The sequence below is a fragment of the Puma concolor genome, chromosome C1 (assembly GCF_028749965.1).
Source record: "Puma concolor isolate L17-30 chromosome C1, mPumCon1.1.hap2, whole genome shotgun sequence".
Lineage (NCBI taxonomy): Eukaryota > Metazoa > Chordata > Mammalia > Carnivora > Felidae > Puma > Puma concolor.
This window is the reverse complement of record NC_141674.1, coordinates 187,199,642-187,214,236: the sequence shown is the minus strand read 5'-3', so window position 1 is coordinate 187,214,236 and position 14,595 is coordinate 187,199,642. Positions and strand designations below refer to the sequence as shown.

Here is a 14,595-nt window from a genome sequence, read left to right as displayed (position 1 = left end):
CACCCTAAGCAACTGCCTGTCTCTACCACTAAGAGCTACTAGACCAACCTGAACTTACAGATGAGGTCTACCTATGTGTCGATCATATCCTCTGAGGCCCTTAAATGAAGTATAACAGAATAGCTCTTTTAAAAATACTACCTTTTGTTTCATATTTTCACTTTGAAGGCTTAGTCTATTACACATTTCCATACTCAAATGCTTGAGACTGGTTTGTCCGAGCCTAGATCTTTCTTGCCTGGGTGGGTGCTTATATATATCATTACATGGGTGAAATGAAAAGCAGATCACACCATATTTTAACTAAGACTCTTAAGGAGAGCACAAGAAATACATATACCTGAAATTATTAGCACATGAAAGGAAAAACCTACTTACTTGAGTTTTTCTTCCACAAGAAATTCAGCAAAAGAAATGGAAATAAAGCAAATTTTTGTGGGGCAACTTAAAGGAGAGAAGAAATGTATTTTTACAGGAAAGACTCAAAGTTGCTCATATGAAAAGACATGGAAGGTTAATGAAGACATATACAAACCTAAACTAGCAAAGTGGATAGAAATAGCTTCCTTCCAAGTAACAATCTGAAATTTTAACAAATCTATTAACATAAAGCACATCCAAACAGACTTCTCTGGATTAAATTTAATACAATTGTACATTCATGCTGTGGCGGTAACAACTTTCACATTATCTATATGACTTCTCAGTTGATTCTCATGACACAAACACAAAGGCACAATCCAAAAGGATACACTAACATTTACAATAGTTTTAAACAAATGTAGAGAAAGAACAAATTGGAAGTCATAAATATTCGAATAGGGATCAGCTGGAATATATTTTCATTCAAGAAAATATTTCTACTTTCAACACTCTCATCCTGTTGCAATGGCAGTTCCAGGTGTCCAGTGAGTTATTCTTAACATCCATTGAACACATAATAATTATAATTAAGCAGTCATATGACTAGATAGCTAAAGAACCCAGATTTTTAAATATCTCAGATTTTTCAGATAAATCCTTCTTTTTTCCATTACCTAATCCTGTGAAATAAGTGCTTTTCCTTCCCCCTCAGTAGTGCATTCAGTAACTTAGCTACTTAACATTAGATACACATGAATTTAACCAAGGATTATTAAACATTGAAAGAAGCCATCCAACCAATCATGATACTTTCAGATTAGGTAATAAAATGCTAGAATCAGGTTGCTGGTTTCCTTACTGGGAATTTTTGGTCTTAAAAGCCGGTAAAGAAATTGAACCAACATAAACTAACTTGTCCTTAAAAAAAATTGAGATACTATTCTGTACTTTATACAATTAAGGGATGTCATTTCTAAGCATTTGGTGAGCAAGAATTCTGATAAGTTTGAATATTTGGAATGTATTACAGAGTCATTAAAATATAAGTCTGGGAAGAAACCAAGAGATTAACATTTTAATTCTGTATTTTATAAATTTAGGTCCTCTGGGTTATTAAGATATTAAGCTTCAGTATCTTTTTTTATCAATTTGAAAGCGGCAATGCCTGCTTAATTATTTCATGACCTGCAAAAGCTAATTATTAATAAGCAATAAAAAAGTGACTGCTCACCTTTTATTGTAATCATACAGCTGTCAGTGTTAGTTGACACTCATTAGATCTTGGTTTCTCAAAATGTATTTATCTAGGTCAAGAAAAACAGGCAGAAGGAAACCTCACCCAAATTATGTAGCAGTGTTAAGCAAATTCAGTTTTTGAGCCAAAACTAAATCATTTGTGTCTTCAAACTTTCCCTTGTAACTTTTCTTATAGCAATATAATTTTGCATTTTGGCCAAAGAGAGCTGCTTTCTTTTGGCAGACAAAATCAAGCTTCTGGAGAAACACTAACTTAGATGTATAGAATCTGCCTCCTTTTCAATAGAGCAGTAACAAATCGAGTGTTATATATTTATTTCACCTAAGTTGATCTCTTTCAAAAGACTGATATGATGAAAAGATTTTAAATTTGTAGTCTATTTTTATGCAGTATACCTAATTATGTTCTAATTAAAACAATTTTGCCAAAGAACTGGTTTTTGGCCAAGAGTCAAGTCCAAAATGTCTTATCTAAAAGCCACAGTGCTTAAGTGTAATGTTTTTAAAAACCAACTGTACATTACTACATGTTTTTGGAAATGTGGAAACAAATACATTTTGACTTTCAAGAAAAAAAACACTTGGTGGCACATTAAAGGATGACTATGAGTTTATAAAACATAAGAGGCAGGATATAGTTATTCCAGAATTATGGAAAACATCAGTGTGCCTTTGCTTTATTTGAAGAAAAATGGGAGTTTTGAGTGCCAAAATAGCTAATTACCGTTAGTGTCACCAAAATTAGTTCCAAACATTAGTACTCAGAAAATAAACTATTTCCAACAATAACAATTTTCATTACCTTTTAGAAGGACTATATCATAACTCTCATTCCTAAGGGTCTTGTATCTCCTTGTAAGGTTATCACAAATCACCTTTTACTTTTCAAATGAACTAATTCTAACCCAATCCAAATTAAAAACTGTTCACATTCACGAGCAAGGAATACTATTGCACATTACACTCTTTAGGAATGTGTGCTTCCTCCCCCCGCCCCCCCCGCCCCCGAAAAACTGACAGTGCATCTATGAATTAGATCTCACTACCTGAATTTATAACACTCAAAGTGCTTCTGCTCTTCCACTGAACAAGGACATTAATGTTCTTGTAGTCTCAAAATACTTCATGAACCCTGAAGTGATTCTCTATGGAAGGAGCTTCCTTTGCAAAATGAATTTGGCTAGTCACCTGCATACCAAAATCTCCAAGTATTTGAACAAATTTCTTGTGCTCCTTTCCAATCCAAGATCTCATTGGATCACATACTTGGTAAGGTGTTACATGGGTATGAACAATAATTCCTGTTTGTGCAAATTCTTTCAAGACTTCTGGATAAGTAACCCAAGTATTGCTTCCTCCGGAATGACCACCATCCAGCCAGTACATTGTTCTTATGCTTTTGATAAAAGCATCTATGTTCTTGTCTTTCTTGGCTTCTTTTAATTCAAAAAGCAATTGATTCAAAACAACACAACCTTTACTGAATCCGATCAAAGTAAAAGAAGCACCATTTAGTGATGGTGGATAAAAACTCATGGCAGACTCATCAAACTTTTCACAGGTCCTCTCTTTTTCTCCCTGGCAACCATTAGTAGTGTGAGAAGAACTGGATCTACAATTAGATGCTTTGGAGTCCTGATTCAAATCTTTCACATTCTTCTTTGATAACAAACTGTTCTGACTTAAGTTAAAAGCATTAACTAATAACATATAAAGGTGCTTAAAAGCTCCAAAGTCAGTATTGTGTTCTGGAGCACCAAACATATTACTTTTCACAAAATTATCATAGCAGCTGAATTTGTGCAAATGCATTCGAGAACACTTTATCACCCAAATGTAACTATTGGGGAACCGGTGGGCTAAAATGTTGGCCACATTTTCTAGACTCCAGTTTTCCCACTGATAATTCTCAGGATGACGAGTCATAATTTCATGGTAATTCTGAAAGGTAAGAAAGATGAAACAAGCATTAAATACACATTTACATAAAATTATTTCCACAAAATAGATTCCCATTTTTATGGTGGAGAAAATTGGGATGTTATATGACCGACCCATGGTTAACATACTAGAAATGAAAACTACAAATATGTCATTACTTTCTGATAGAATTTTAAACAAATCATTTAATCAGTTTAAACCTCAAAACCATCAAAAGACAGGGTTATGAGATACAGCTAAATAGCACAGTAGAAATTTAAAAATAAAACTTACCTTAAAAGGATTATAAATAATTTTAAATAAATGTTATTTAGTATACATACAATCTCCTACTCCTAACATATTAACTGAAAATAAAAACTGGTTTATTAAGCAGACTTTTTGACCAAGACAGAACTTTAAAAATATTTTCCCTTTAAAGCTGTTACCCTGAACCCCACCCCTCTTTGGACTACTGGAACTGAATGCTAAATTTGATTTCATTTTGGTATTACATAGAGTTGACCCTTCAACAACATGCATTCAATCTGTGAAGGTCCACTTAGAAGCAAGTTTTTTCCTATACATACAGTATACTGTAAATGTATTTTCTGTTATGATTTTTTTAATAACATTTTCGTTTTTAAAAAAAAGATTTTATTTTTAAGTAATGTCTACACCCAATGTGGGGCTCGAACCACAACCTCAAGATCAAGAGTTGCATGTTCCACCTACTGAGTAGCCAGATGCCACCTTAATAACATTTTCTTAAGAAAAATGTCACTTTATTGTAAGAATACAGCATATAATACATATACAAAATATTCATTAATTGACTATTTACATTATCAGTAAGGCTTCTGATTCTAATCAGTAGGCTATTAGTGGTTAAATTTGGGGGGAATCAAAAGTTATATGTAGATTTTCAACTATGTGGGGGTCAGTGCCCCTAACCCCTGCATTGTTCAAGGTTTCATCTGTACAAAGCTGCAATGGATGTTAATAGAAACATCTTTTTATATATCTGTGATTATCTCTTTAAAAATAAATTCCTGGATATGGAAAAACAGGGTAAAAAAATATCCATAATTTAAGATTAGTTATACAGACTACAATACTGTCTTCCAGAGAGATATGTATAATTTTTCTTCTATCTTTGTGCAATTTCTTAGGCAAAGGATAGCTTATTCTAATTTGGATTTGTTGAAAATTTGAATGAAGTTGAAACTTTGTTTATATATTTATTAACGACCTGGATTTCTACTTGTGTTTGTTCATAACTTTGGCCCTTTTTTATTTGGATCTTATTTATTTATAAGCATTCTATATATAGTAGTAACGTTTTGCTCAGGTTCTAGGATATGCACATAAATTTTGTTTTCCTTTTAATTTGTATTCATAGTAGCTTTTTTAAAAAAAGAGGAAATTCAGATTTATTCATTTATTTTATGAAATTTATTGGATACCTACTGATTGGGTATGGATCAGAACAGACTAAACCCCTGCCCACATGGAGCTCACATTCTAGTACAGAGATACACAATAAACTACTGTGTAAGTAAACAGAGCAACACTGTCCAACAGAAATATAACATGAGCCACACATTTCTAGTAGCTACATTTTAAAAAGTAAAAAGTTAACAGGTGAAACTATCTTTAATAATGTATTTTGAACCCAAGATGTGTAAAATATTATAATTTCAACATGTAACCATTATAAAAAACTGAGAGATTACTACATTTCTTTTTCTTACAAAGTCTATGAAATCCAGTGTGTATTTTACACTTACAGCACATCTCAATTTGGATGCTGAATTTTCATTGGAAATACTAGATCTGAATTTAGATTTTGTAAAATTTACAGTCAAAAAAGTAGACTCATTTACCCAAGTTGTTCAAATATACTTAAAAGTTTTCAGGGGCGCCTGGGTGGCTCAGTCGGTTAAGCGTCCGACTTCGGCTCAGGTCACGATCTTGCAGTCCGTGAGTTCGAGCCCCGCATCGGGCTCTGGGCTGATGGCTCAGAGCCTGGAGCCTGCTTCCGATTCTGTGTCTCCCTCTCTCTCTGCCCCTCCCGTTCATGCTCTGTCTCTCTCTGTCTCAAAAATAAATAAACGTTAAAAAAAAAAAAAAAAAATTAAAAAAAAAAAGTTTTCTAGGAACTGAACTATCAGTTTTTAGATTTCAATTTAAAGTTAAATATAATTAAAAATTTCATTCCTTGATTAGACTAACATTTCAAGTGGTCAATAGCCACAAGCGGCTAGTAGTCGGCACAAAACATTAGATGGTAGTTAAGTGCAATGGAGTAAAATTTTTAAAAAGCAGGGCAAAAAGAATACAAGGCTTTGGAGAGGGTGGAAGATTCTTATTTAAAACACAGGGTGGTCTGCAATAAGGCGGCTACTTGAGAAGGAACAGAAGGAACCAAGGGAGTGAATCATGACATTTCAGGCATAAGGAACTGCAACCACAAAAGGCCCTGAAGTGGAAGCATGTTTGGTAGAGCCAAGATACAGTAATGAGGCTAGCGTAGCTCCGTATCAGGAACAAATAGAAAAGTCAAAGTCAGAGAGATTGTTGGGGAGGAGGGGAGGTATGAGGGCTCTGGCTTTTGCTTGGTAGGGTTTGGAACAGAGGGCTAAAATAATTTATGTCTTGAAATGATTACTCTGGCTCCTATGTTGAAGGGTCGGGAGTTGAAGCAGGGAGACCAGTAGGGGGCTACTGAAGGATAATCCTGAGAAAAGAAGGTAGTTTGAATAAAAGTGGTAGTAGAAATGAAGGCAGTAAAAAGTGGTCAGAAAAAGAGAAACAGAGTTGTGATTTGCCTTTTTTTTCTAACAGCCATAAACTATATATGTTGAACAATTTTAGAATTAAAAACATTTTTTTTAACGTTTATTCATTTTTGAGAGACAGAGCATGAATGGGGGAGGGGCAGAGAGGGAGACAGAATCCAAAGCAGGCTCCAGGCTCTGAGCTGGCAGCCCATGAGGGGCTTGAATTCACGAGCCATGAGATCATGACCCGAGCCAAAGTTGGATGCTTAACTGACTGAGCCACCCAGGCACCCCTATGTGGAACAATTTTAAATGAACTTCTCTTTTGACCTAGTAACTCCACTTTTAGGAATTTATCTCAGTGGCATACTTGCATATATGCATGAACAATTAAGTATGTATAAGGTTATTTGTTTCAAAAGAATAGACATGTGTGAGTACTAACACGGGTTGTAAAATAAGGGCTAAAAATCCACTGTATGCTATGCTACCATTTGTGCTTTTTTTAAAAAGTTTGCATCAGCATAGAATGTCTCTGGAAGGACATATAAATCAGTAACAATGGTAGCCTTGGTGAAGAGAAATGGGAGATTGGAGAGACTGGGGTGAAAAGGAGATTTACTTACCAACGTATAACCTTAAAGAAACTGAATTTTTAACAATATGCATATATTTTCTATTAAAAAACTAAAACTAATAAAATACTCACTATAAAAACTGTCTACATGCAAAGGCATAAGGAAGATAGAAAAATCCTCCATAAAATTATCAATTAGAAGTAATCATTATTAAACCTTTGAAGTCTAGCATTCCAGTTTTCTTTAGTATACATACACATATACAAATACATATATAAGAGAGCATTCTTGGGGCACCTAGGTGCTTAGTCAGTTAAGCGTCCCAACTCTTGATTTCGGCTCAAGTCATGATGGCAGTTGTTGAGACTGAGCGGCGAGTCAGGCTCTACACTGACAGCACGGAGCCTGCTTGGGATTCTCTCTCTCCCTCTCTCTCTGCCCCTCCCTCCCTCGCACGCTTGCACACATGCACACTCTCTCTCTCTCTCTCAAAATAAACATTTTAAAAAAAGAGCATTCTTTATTTCTCCCTCAACAAGCTTATGCATACAGTTTTCACTTAAAAATATATTACAGGCATGGTTCCATATCATAAATATAGATTTGCATGATAATTATTAGACTTTCCATAAAAAGATTAATATCAATTTACATTTCACTGGAAGTATATAAGAATTTACCCACATCCTTACCCACAGTGGCTATTAGCATCAATTTTTAAAAAATTTCTACTATGATAAATCTTACTTTTATCTTTTATTATATATATATGTATTTTTTTTTTAACGTTTGTTTATTTTTGAGAGAGAGAGACAGAGCATGAGCAGGAGAGGGGCAGAGAGAGAGGGAGACAGAATCTGAAGTGGGCTCCAGGCTCTGCGCTGTCAGCACAGAGCCTGACATGGGCTCGAACTCACAAACTGTGAGATCATGACCTGAGCCAAAGTCAGATGCTTAACCAACTGAGCTACCCAAGCACCTCAAAATAGCTTACTTTTAACTTGCATGTTTTGATTCCTAATCAGGTTGAATTTTTTTCTATGTTTATTGGCAATTTTCTTTCTCTTCTTCTGTTCTCGGTTTCATGTCCTTTGATAATTTTCCCAGATGCTCAAGTGCTTCTTAACAGTTTGTAATCTCATTAATGTTGACTATTTTGTCATACATGTAAAAACTTTTAATTCTCAGAAGGCTATCATTTAATTTTTTATGGATTCTGCTACTGTACTCTGCATATTGATTTGTGACATATAATTAAAATAGGAGCTTAGATCTGAAAGGGCTTATCTAAATCCTTTATATAGCTAAGGAAATGGAGATCCTAGAAACTACAGTTATTATATTATATAGTTATTTAGTTAATGAGCCAAAATGAACTCAAGATTTTACAATTCTCACAATTTACCACATAGGAGGTGGTAAATCTAAAAACTTGGTATTTTCTTTGATTAGCCCCAGGTTACATGATCAGAGGGGGAAAATGCTTTTAATGCATAAAACTAAAACATAAAACATAAAAACAGGATGGTTACTGTTGTGTCAAAACCTTTGCAGCTCTCAAAACAATGGATAAGTACTCCCATATTCTAAAAAGAGACATCCCAATAGGACTTGCTAAAGGTAGCCAAAGCTGGTTCTGCAACTCAGGCTATTAAAACAAGGCCAATCTACAGAAAAGGCTAAAGACTGCAGGAAGAGAGCATTTTCTTTTGAGAATTTTCATCCCAGTTGGGAAGGCAATGCACTTATTTACCTTTTAAGGGGGAATGCTTCTAGTGGGGCATGCTTCTCTTCATCACCAGTGAGACAAGTGGCAAAAGAATGTCTTGGAGCAATTAAGAGGTGGTTATTTCACAGGTAGATTGACCTGCAAAAACTTACAGGCCCACCCCATACTGCTATTGAAGTAAAAGTACAAAAGATTTTTAGGAAAGCTTGACATGCATGTGTCTCCAATAGTTTGGAGACATTCAAGATAAAGTTTTAAGCTAGGCGAACTATTCTTACACCAGAGCAAGGATAACTATATGGGATACGAGCTGTACTTCCATCAAAAATGGGGGAAGGGGACATCTTTATTGAGCATAAAGTGGACATCCCAAGTAAGCAAGCTAGAAGGACCATAATAGCCTAAGAAGGCTGCCCAACAAGAAGCACAAGAAACCCCAGAGCATATATCAAGTGCAAAATAATAGAATACACACACACACACACACACACACACACACACACACATACATACACCCACACACCTGTCCCTGGCTCCTTGCACAGAGCTCCTAAAACCCTTGGAATTTCCTGGGTGACAGGAACATCTTTGCTCTAATGAGATGACTCTTGGTGGACTCCTGGATAGGAAGTGGTCAACCAGAAAGACCAAGACATGATTAGAAGTTTGAAACTTTCAGTCCCACTCTCCATTCTCAATAGAGAGACTGGAAAATGGAGTTAATGATTGATTATGACCATGCAATGAAGCCTCCATTAAAAAAAAAAAAAAAAAAAAAAATTCCCAAATATGGGGCTCCTGGGTAGCTCAGTTGGTTAAGCATCCGACTTCGGCTCAGGTCAGGATCTTGCGGTCCATGAGTTCAAATCCCACATTGGGCTCTGTGCTGACAGCTCAGAGCCTGGAACCTGCTTCAGATTCTGTTCTCCTCTCTCTGCCCCTCCCCTGCTCACGCTTTGTCTGTCTCTCAGAAATAAACATTAAAAAAAATTTTTTTTTTAATCCCCAAATATGGGTTTGGGTAGCTTCTAGGCTGGTGAACACATGGAGGTCCTAGGGTAATGGTGCACTGAGAGAGGGAATGGAAGCTCCATACCCCTTTCCACATACTTTATCCTATGCATCTCTTCCATCTAGATATTCATCTGTATCCTTTATCACATCCTTTCATAATAAGTGGGTAAATAGTAAGTAAGCTGTTTCCATAAATTCTGTGAGCTGCTCCTGCAGATTAACTGAACCCATGGAGGGGGTCACGGGAAGCCCAATTTATAGCCAGTCGGTCAGCAGTACAGGTGACAACCTGGGACTTGGATGGGCATCTGAAGTGGAGGGAGCAGTCTAGTGGGACTCAGTCCTTAACTTATGAAATGTGACAATAACTCCAGGTAGATACTGTCAGAATTGAACTGTAGGATATCCAGCTAGTGTCAGAGAGGATCACCTGGTATGGGGAAAAACCCCACATATCAGGTTTCAGAAGTACTGTGAGTGTGGTAGTAGTGTAAATAGTAAAGGAGTGAGTCTTCTACTCACCAGGACATATATGTAGGGCATACTATGTATCCTAGCCTTTAGGAAAACAAAATTTCTTTAACGGTTGGAAATGACCAAATGTTCACCAAGCGCTGAATGAGTAAACAAACTGTATATCTATACACAGAAAACGACTTGGTAATAAAAAGGAACATACTAATGATACAGGCAACAATAATAATGAATTTCAAAAGCATTATATATTAACTGAAAGAAGCCAGATACAAGACTACATACTATGCTTCTAAATTATTGAAAATCTAGAAAAGGCAAAACTATAGTGAAAGAAAGCAGATCACTAGTTGCCTGGGGCTGAGAAAAGAGACTGACAGAAGTAGGACACAAGGGTACTTTTTAGGGTGATGCAATGTTGTATAACATGATTGTGATGTTGGTTATATAACTGTAACATTTGTCAAAATTCATCAAATTGTAAGCTTATACTTAAAAGAGAGAGACAGATAAGTATAATTTTACACCCTGAGGCTTCACAAAGCAAGAGAACTCAAGAAAATTGGAAAGTGTCTACTTAAAAAAAAATAGATTCCCCCTCCAAAATCAGAGCACCTAAAGAAATATGAATTACTATGTTCTCAGCTCATCTGTTAATTCATATGAGAAAATAAAAAGTATAGAATAAAAAAGGACAAAATGATTGCAAAAGGAACATCAACAAAGTAATGATAATTAAAATTTTAAATTACATGGACCATCAGATCCAAATGATACCAAATCTGTGTTAACATAAGGTAAGCTCTTAATGGTACCCTACAAAGTTCCGTTGGCCCTATTTTGTTCAGTACTTATCCAAATTAAGAATAAAGATACAGAAAGAATGCTTATTTAATCTATGTATGATACAAAGCAAAATAATGGTTCTATAAAAGGATCAATAAAAAAGCTGAGCTGTATTTAACAGCGTAAATTTCATATAGATAAACATTAGGCTCAGAAGAATCAAGTACAAAGATACAGATGAGGAAATCTAGCCCAAAAGCATTTCATATAATAACAGCCAAGATTTATCAAGCACTTCATCATGCATTGCTCAAAGCAACTTACATATATTCATTCATTTATTTCATTCAAAAAATTATCTACTGAATATTTACAACATGCCAGTCAGTAAGCATCATAAACATATTAGTGAAGAAAACAGACATGAAGCTTACACTGTAGTGTTTGAAGACAGGTAAAAAACAAAATGACTAACTAATACAGTAAATGAAATGGATAAAAATAAAAGAGAAAAACTGACAGGAATCCTGTGCATATATATGATTACTAAATAGGTTGGTCAGAAAACACCTCATTGTGAAGGCAACTTTTGAGTAGCCTTGAGACAGGTGATGTAATGAATCCTACAGGTATCTGGAAGAATACTGTTGCAGGCAGTATGTGCAAATCTTTTGGGGTGAAGTATGGCTACCATGAATGACATTTAGAATGCTGGTGTGGCTATGGCAGAGTAAAACAGAAAAAGGAGACAGGAAAGCAACAGAATGGGAAAACGTAAAGGAGTGAAGAGCCATACAAACCATCAAGTTCTCTGGCTTTTACTCTGAGTGACATGGAAAACTATTGGAGAGTTTTGAGCAGTGGTATGGCATGATTTGACTTACATTTCAAATTGATAATTCTGATCACTTCCAGATACATTTAGGAGGAGAAACAACTTTGTTGATTGAGTGAGATATGAAGTGTGAAAGAGAGGTTACTAAAAAATAACTTCAAGGTTTCTAACTTGAGCAACTAAAAAAAGAAATTCTATTAACTGAGATGAGGAAGACTGCAAGAAGAACAGATTTAAAGGCAAAGATTCATGTTTGCTTTGAGATATGTTTGAGATATCTATTAAATATCCAAAAGGCAATATTGTGCAGGTGACTGGTAAGTCCAAAGTTCCAGGAATCTAGGCTACATACAAAAGTGTTGAAGGTCATCAGAGTACAGATAGTATGTAAAACCACAAGACTGAAAGATTACTAAAGGAATAAAGGTAGAGTAGAAAAGTTCACAAACTGAGCCCAAGGGTAGCCCAATAATAAAAAAGGTCATCAGAAAGATGAGAAGAAACTGTTAGTCATTAGGTATTCATATAGTTAGTCCTCACTGATACCTTCTAAATTTTTACTCCTATTTTATAGTTGAGGTAGCTGCAATTGGCCAGAGATTTCATAGCTAAAAAGTGCAGAATCAGGGTTCAAACCTAGGCAATCTGGCCTCAAAGTCTTTTGATGCATTATCCTATTCTTCTCTAAAGGACCTGAGTTTTTAAAGCACTTCATATTCTGCATAAATCAACACTATATCACTGTCCAAAAAGCTAATGGAATCTCGGGCTACATTAGGAAGTGAATAATGTCAAAACGAAAGGAGGTATTACTCTATGTGTATTTAGCACTTTTTAGACCTCATCTGAAGATACTGTATTCTGGCTGGTACACTTTATAAACATTTAATAGGTACTCAAGAAAGGTTAGTTACTATCCTTTACTATCTACTATCCATTACTATCATCACCATCATCATCATCATTATGATGCACACAGTAGCTGGTCCTCAAATCTCTGGAAGTCGCTGCTGTCAGCATTGCCAGGCTATTTTCCCAAACTGAGCAACAGAGCATCAATTGAGTAAATTAAGTATCTTGTCTTAAATCTAAATACTAGTTTTTTCAGAGTTTTTATTAGAAGTCAATTAGACTAGTCAATTGTTTTAAGAACGAGAGAAAAAACTACATATATCTTAACCATTACTCGACACAAGGCACAAAGTTTGTAACTATATCATTTAAAGCATCAATTTCAAAAACAATAAAGTAATATTGTTTCATGGTATAAGAAACCTATCTAACCATGCTGCCTAGACAAGCCATGCTATCTACATCAGCACTACCGAACAGAACTTTCTATGATGATGGAAACGTTCAGTGGAAATGCTTTGTATTTGTGCTGTCCATTAGGAAACACACAAACCTTAGGTGCTACTGAGCACTTGAAATGTAGCTAGTGTGACTGAGAACCTGGATTTTTTATTTAATTTAAACAGCCACATATACCCAATGGCTAACGTATTAGACGACGCGGTTCTGAGTTAAGATCCAGATTAAGACCCGGCATTCCAGGACAAAATAGCCACAGATATTTGCCTGAAGCTATAAAAATAATAATTAAGATAAAATCACATACAAAAACAAAAGTAAAGAATTTAGGTGATCATCAAAATATTGACATGCTTAATTACTGTCCCTTTTCTTCCACCCACCCTCCCTTTCTAGGGTAACTGAAAGTGTCATACCTTGTTTTTTTTTTTTTTTTTTTTTACTTGCTTGCTTTTTAATTTACTGTCAGCGTTTTCGGAACCCTAAAGTGCTAAGTTAATTTACAAGTCATTCCTGTCTCCTGTCTAACACACACACACACACACACACACACACACACACACACACACACATACACTTCCGAGAAACGAAGTTATCGAATGGATATACATTGTGTCTCATTCCTTCTGTCTCAAATTCCAACCCATCTAACACACACACACACACACACACACACACACTTCCGAGAAACGAAGTTATCGAATGGATATACATTGTGTCTCATTCCTACTGTCTCAAATTCCAACCCATCGAAGCCTACACTAAACAGCTGGCTCTTTCGAGGTCGTAACCCTCCAAGGACACCTTCCCTCTGGGGCTCCAGAAGCACAGGGTCAGGGGTGTGGCAGGGGCGGTTTTGGATTTCGTGGAGCAACGGAAGAGCCATGCCGTGAGCGCATGTGTGGGTGTGTTCAGGACAGGCAAGGAACCGCGCACTAATACGAGGGGGAAATGGGGACATTCGCATATGCACACGAGGAAGGAACAGGTGTCCAGGCAGTCCCCAGGTTACCTGCACATCCCCCGGGAAATAGAGAACGTGATGCTGGGACGCTGGCTGCGGCTCCTCCTTCGCCCGGTCCCCAGGGAGGGCCCGCCGTTCCGGTCCCTCCCCGGCTGTCTCCGCCGCCAGCAGGAGCAACTCGTTGCTGCGCTGCGGGTCAGCTCCCGGCACCGTGGACAGCTGCAGGCACTGCGTCCGGCGCCCCTCCGCCGACGGGGAGAACGGCGCACCGCTGCCGCCGCCCAGGTTCATGGTTTCGGCCTGCGAGCGGGACGCGGCGATTCCGAGGCTGAGCTGCGGCAGGAGGAGCAGCAGCGGTGGCGACCGCAGGAGCCTGAACTCCCACATGGGTCGCTGCCGCGAGAGCAGTTCAGGGGTGGGGGGACGTCCTGAGGGAGGGACATCGGCAGGCCGCCCAACGGTCGGCTGGAGCGGCCCGGGCGGGACTCGGCGCGGGGGCGACGACGGCGTCACAGGCCGACGTCCCCGCGCAGCGTGCGTAAGGGAAGGAGGGGTGTGCACGAAATCCGACTCGGCTCCCA

At 37.2% G+C, this 14,595-nt stretch overlaps 1 protein-coding gene across 1 annotated transcript; it reads right to left on the bottom strand.

Annotated features, from left to right (window-relative positions):
• Window positions 1-2,652: 2,652 nt before the first annotated feature.
• On the bottom strand, window positions 2,653-14,541 carry CC1H2orf69 (chromosome C1 C2orf69 homolog). Its single transcript, XM_025912447.2, has 2 exons — window positions 14,063-14,541; window positions 2,653-3,561 (listed from the first exon to the last, which is right to left on the bottom strand). The coding sequence occupies exons 1-2, from the start codon at window positions 14,399-14,401 to the stop codon at window positions 2,734-2,736; spliced, it is 1,167 nt and encodes a 388-aa protein (XP_025768232.1). The 5' UTR covers window positions 14,402-14,541; the 3' UTR covers window positions 2,653-2,733.
• Between the last annotated feature and the right edge of the window lie 54 nt (window positions 14,542-14,595).

Excerpts from the sequence above, each read along its gene's own strand:
- CC1H2orf69 (XM_025912447.2), bottom strand. The coding sequence starts at position 14,401 with ATGTGGGAGTTCAGGCTCCTGCGGTCGCCACCGCTGCTGCTCCTCCTG. Across the intron at positions 3,562-14,062 it reads ATTTCCCGGGGGATGTGCAG|AATTACCATGAAATTATGAC; the intron begins GTAACCTGGGGA and ends CTTACCTTTCAG.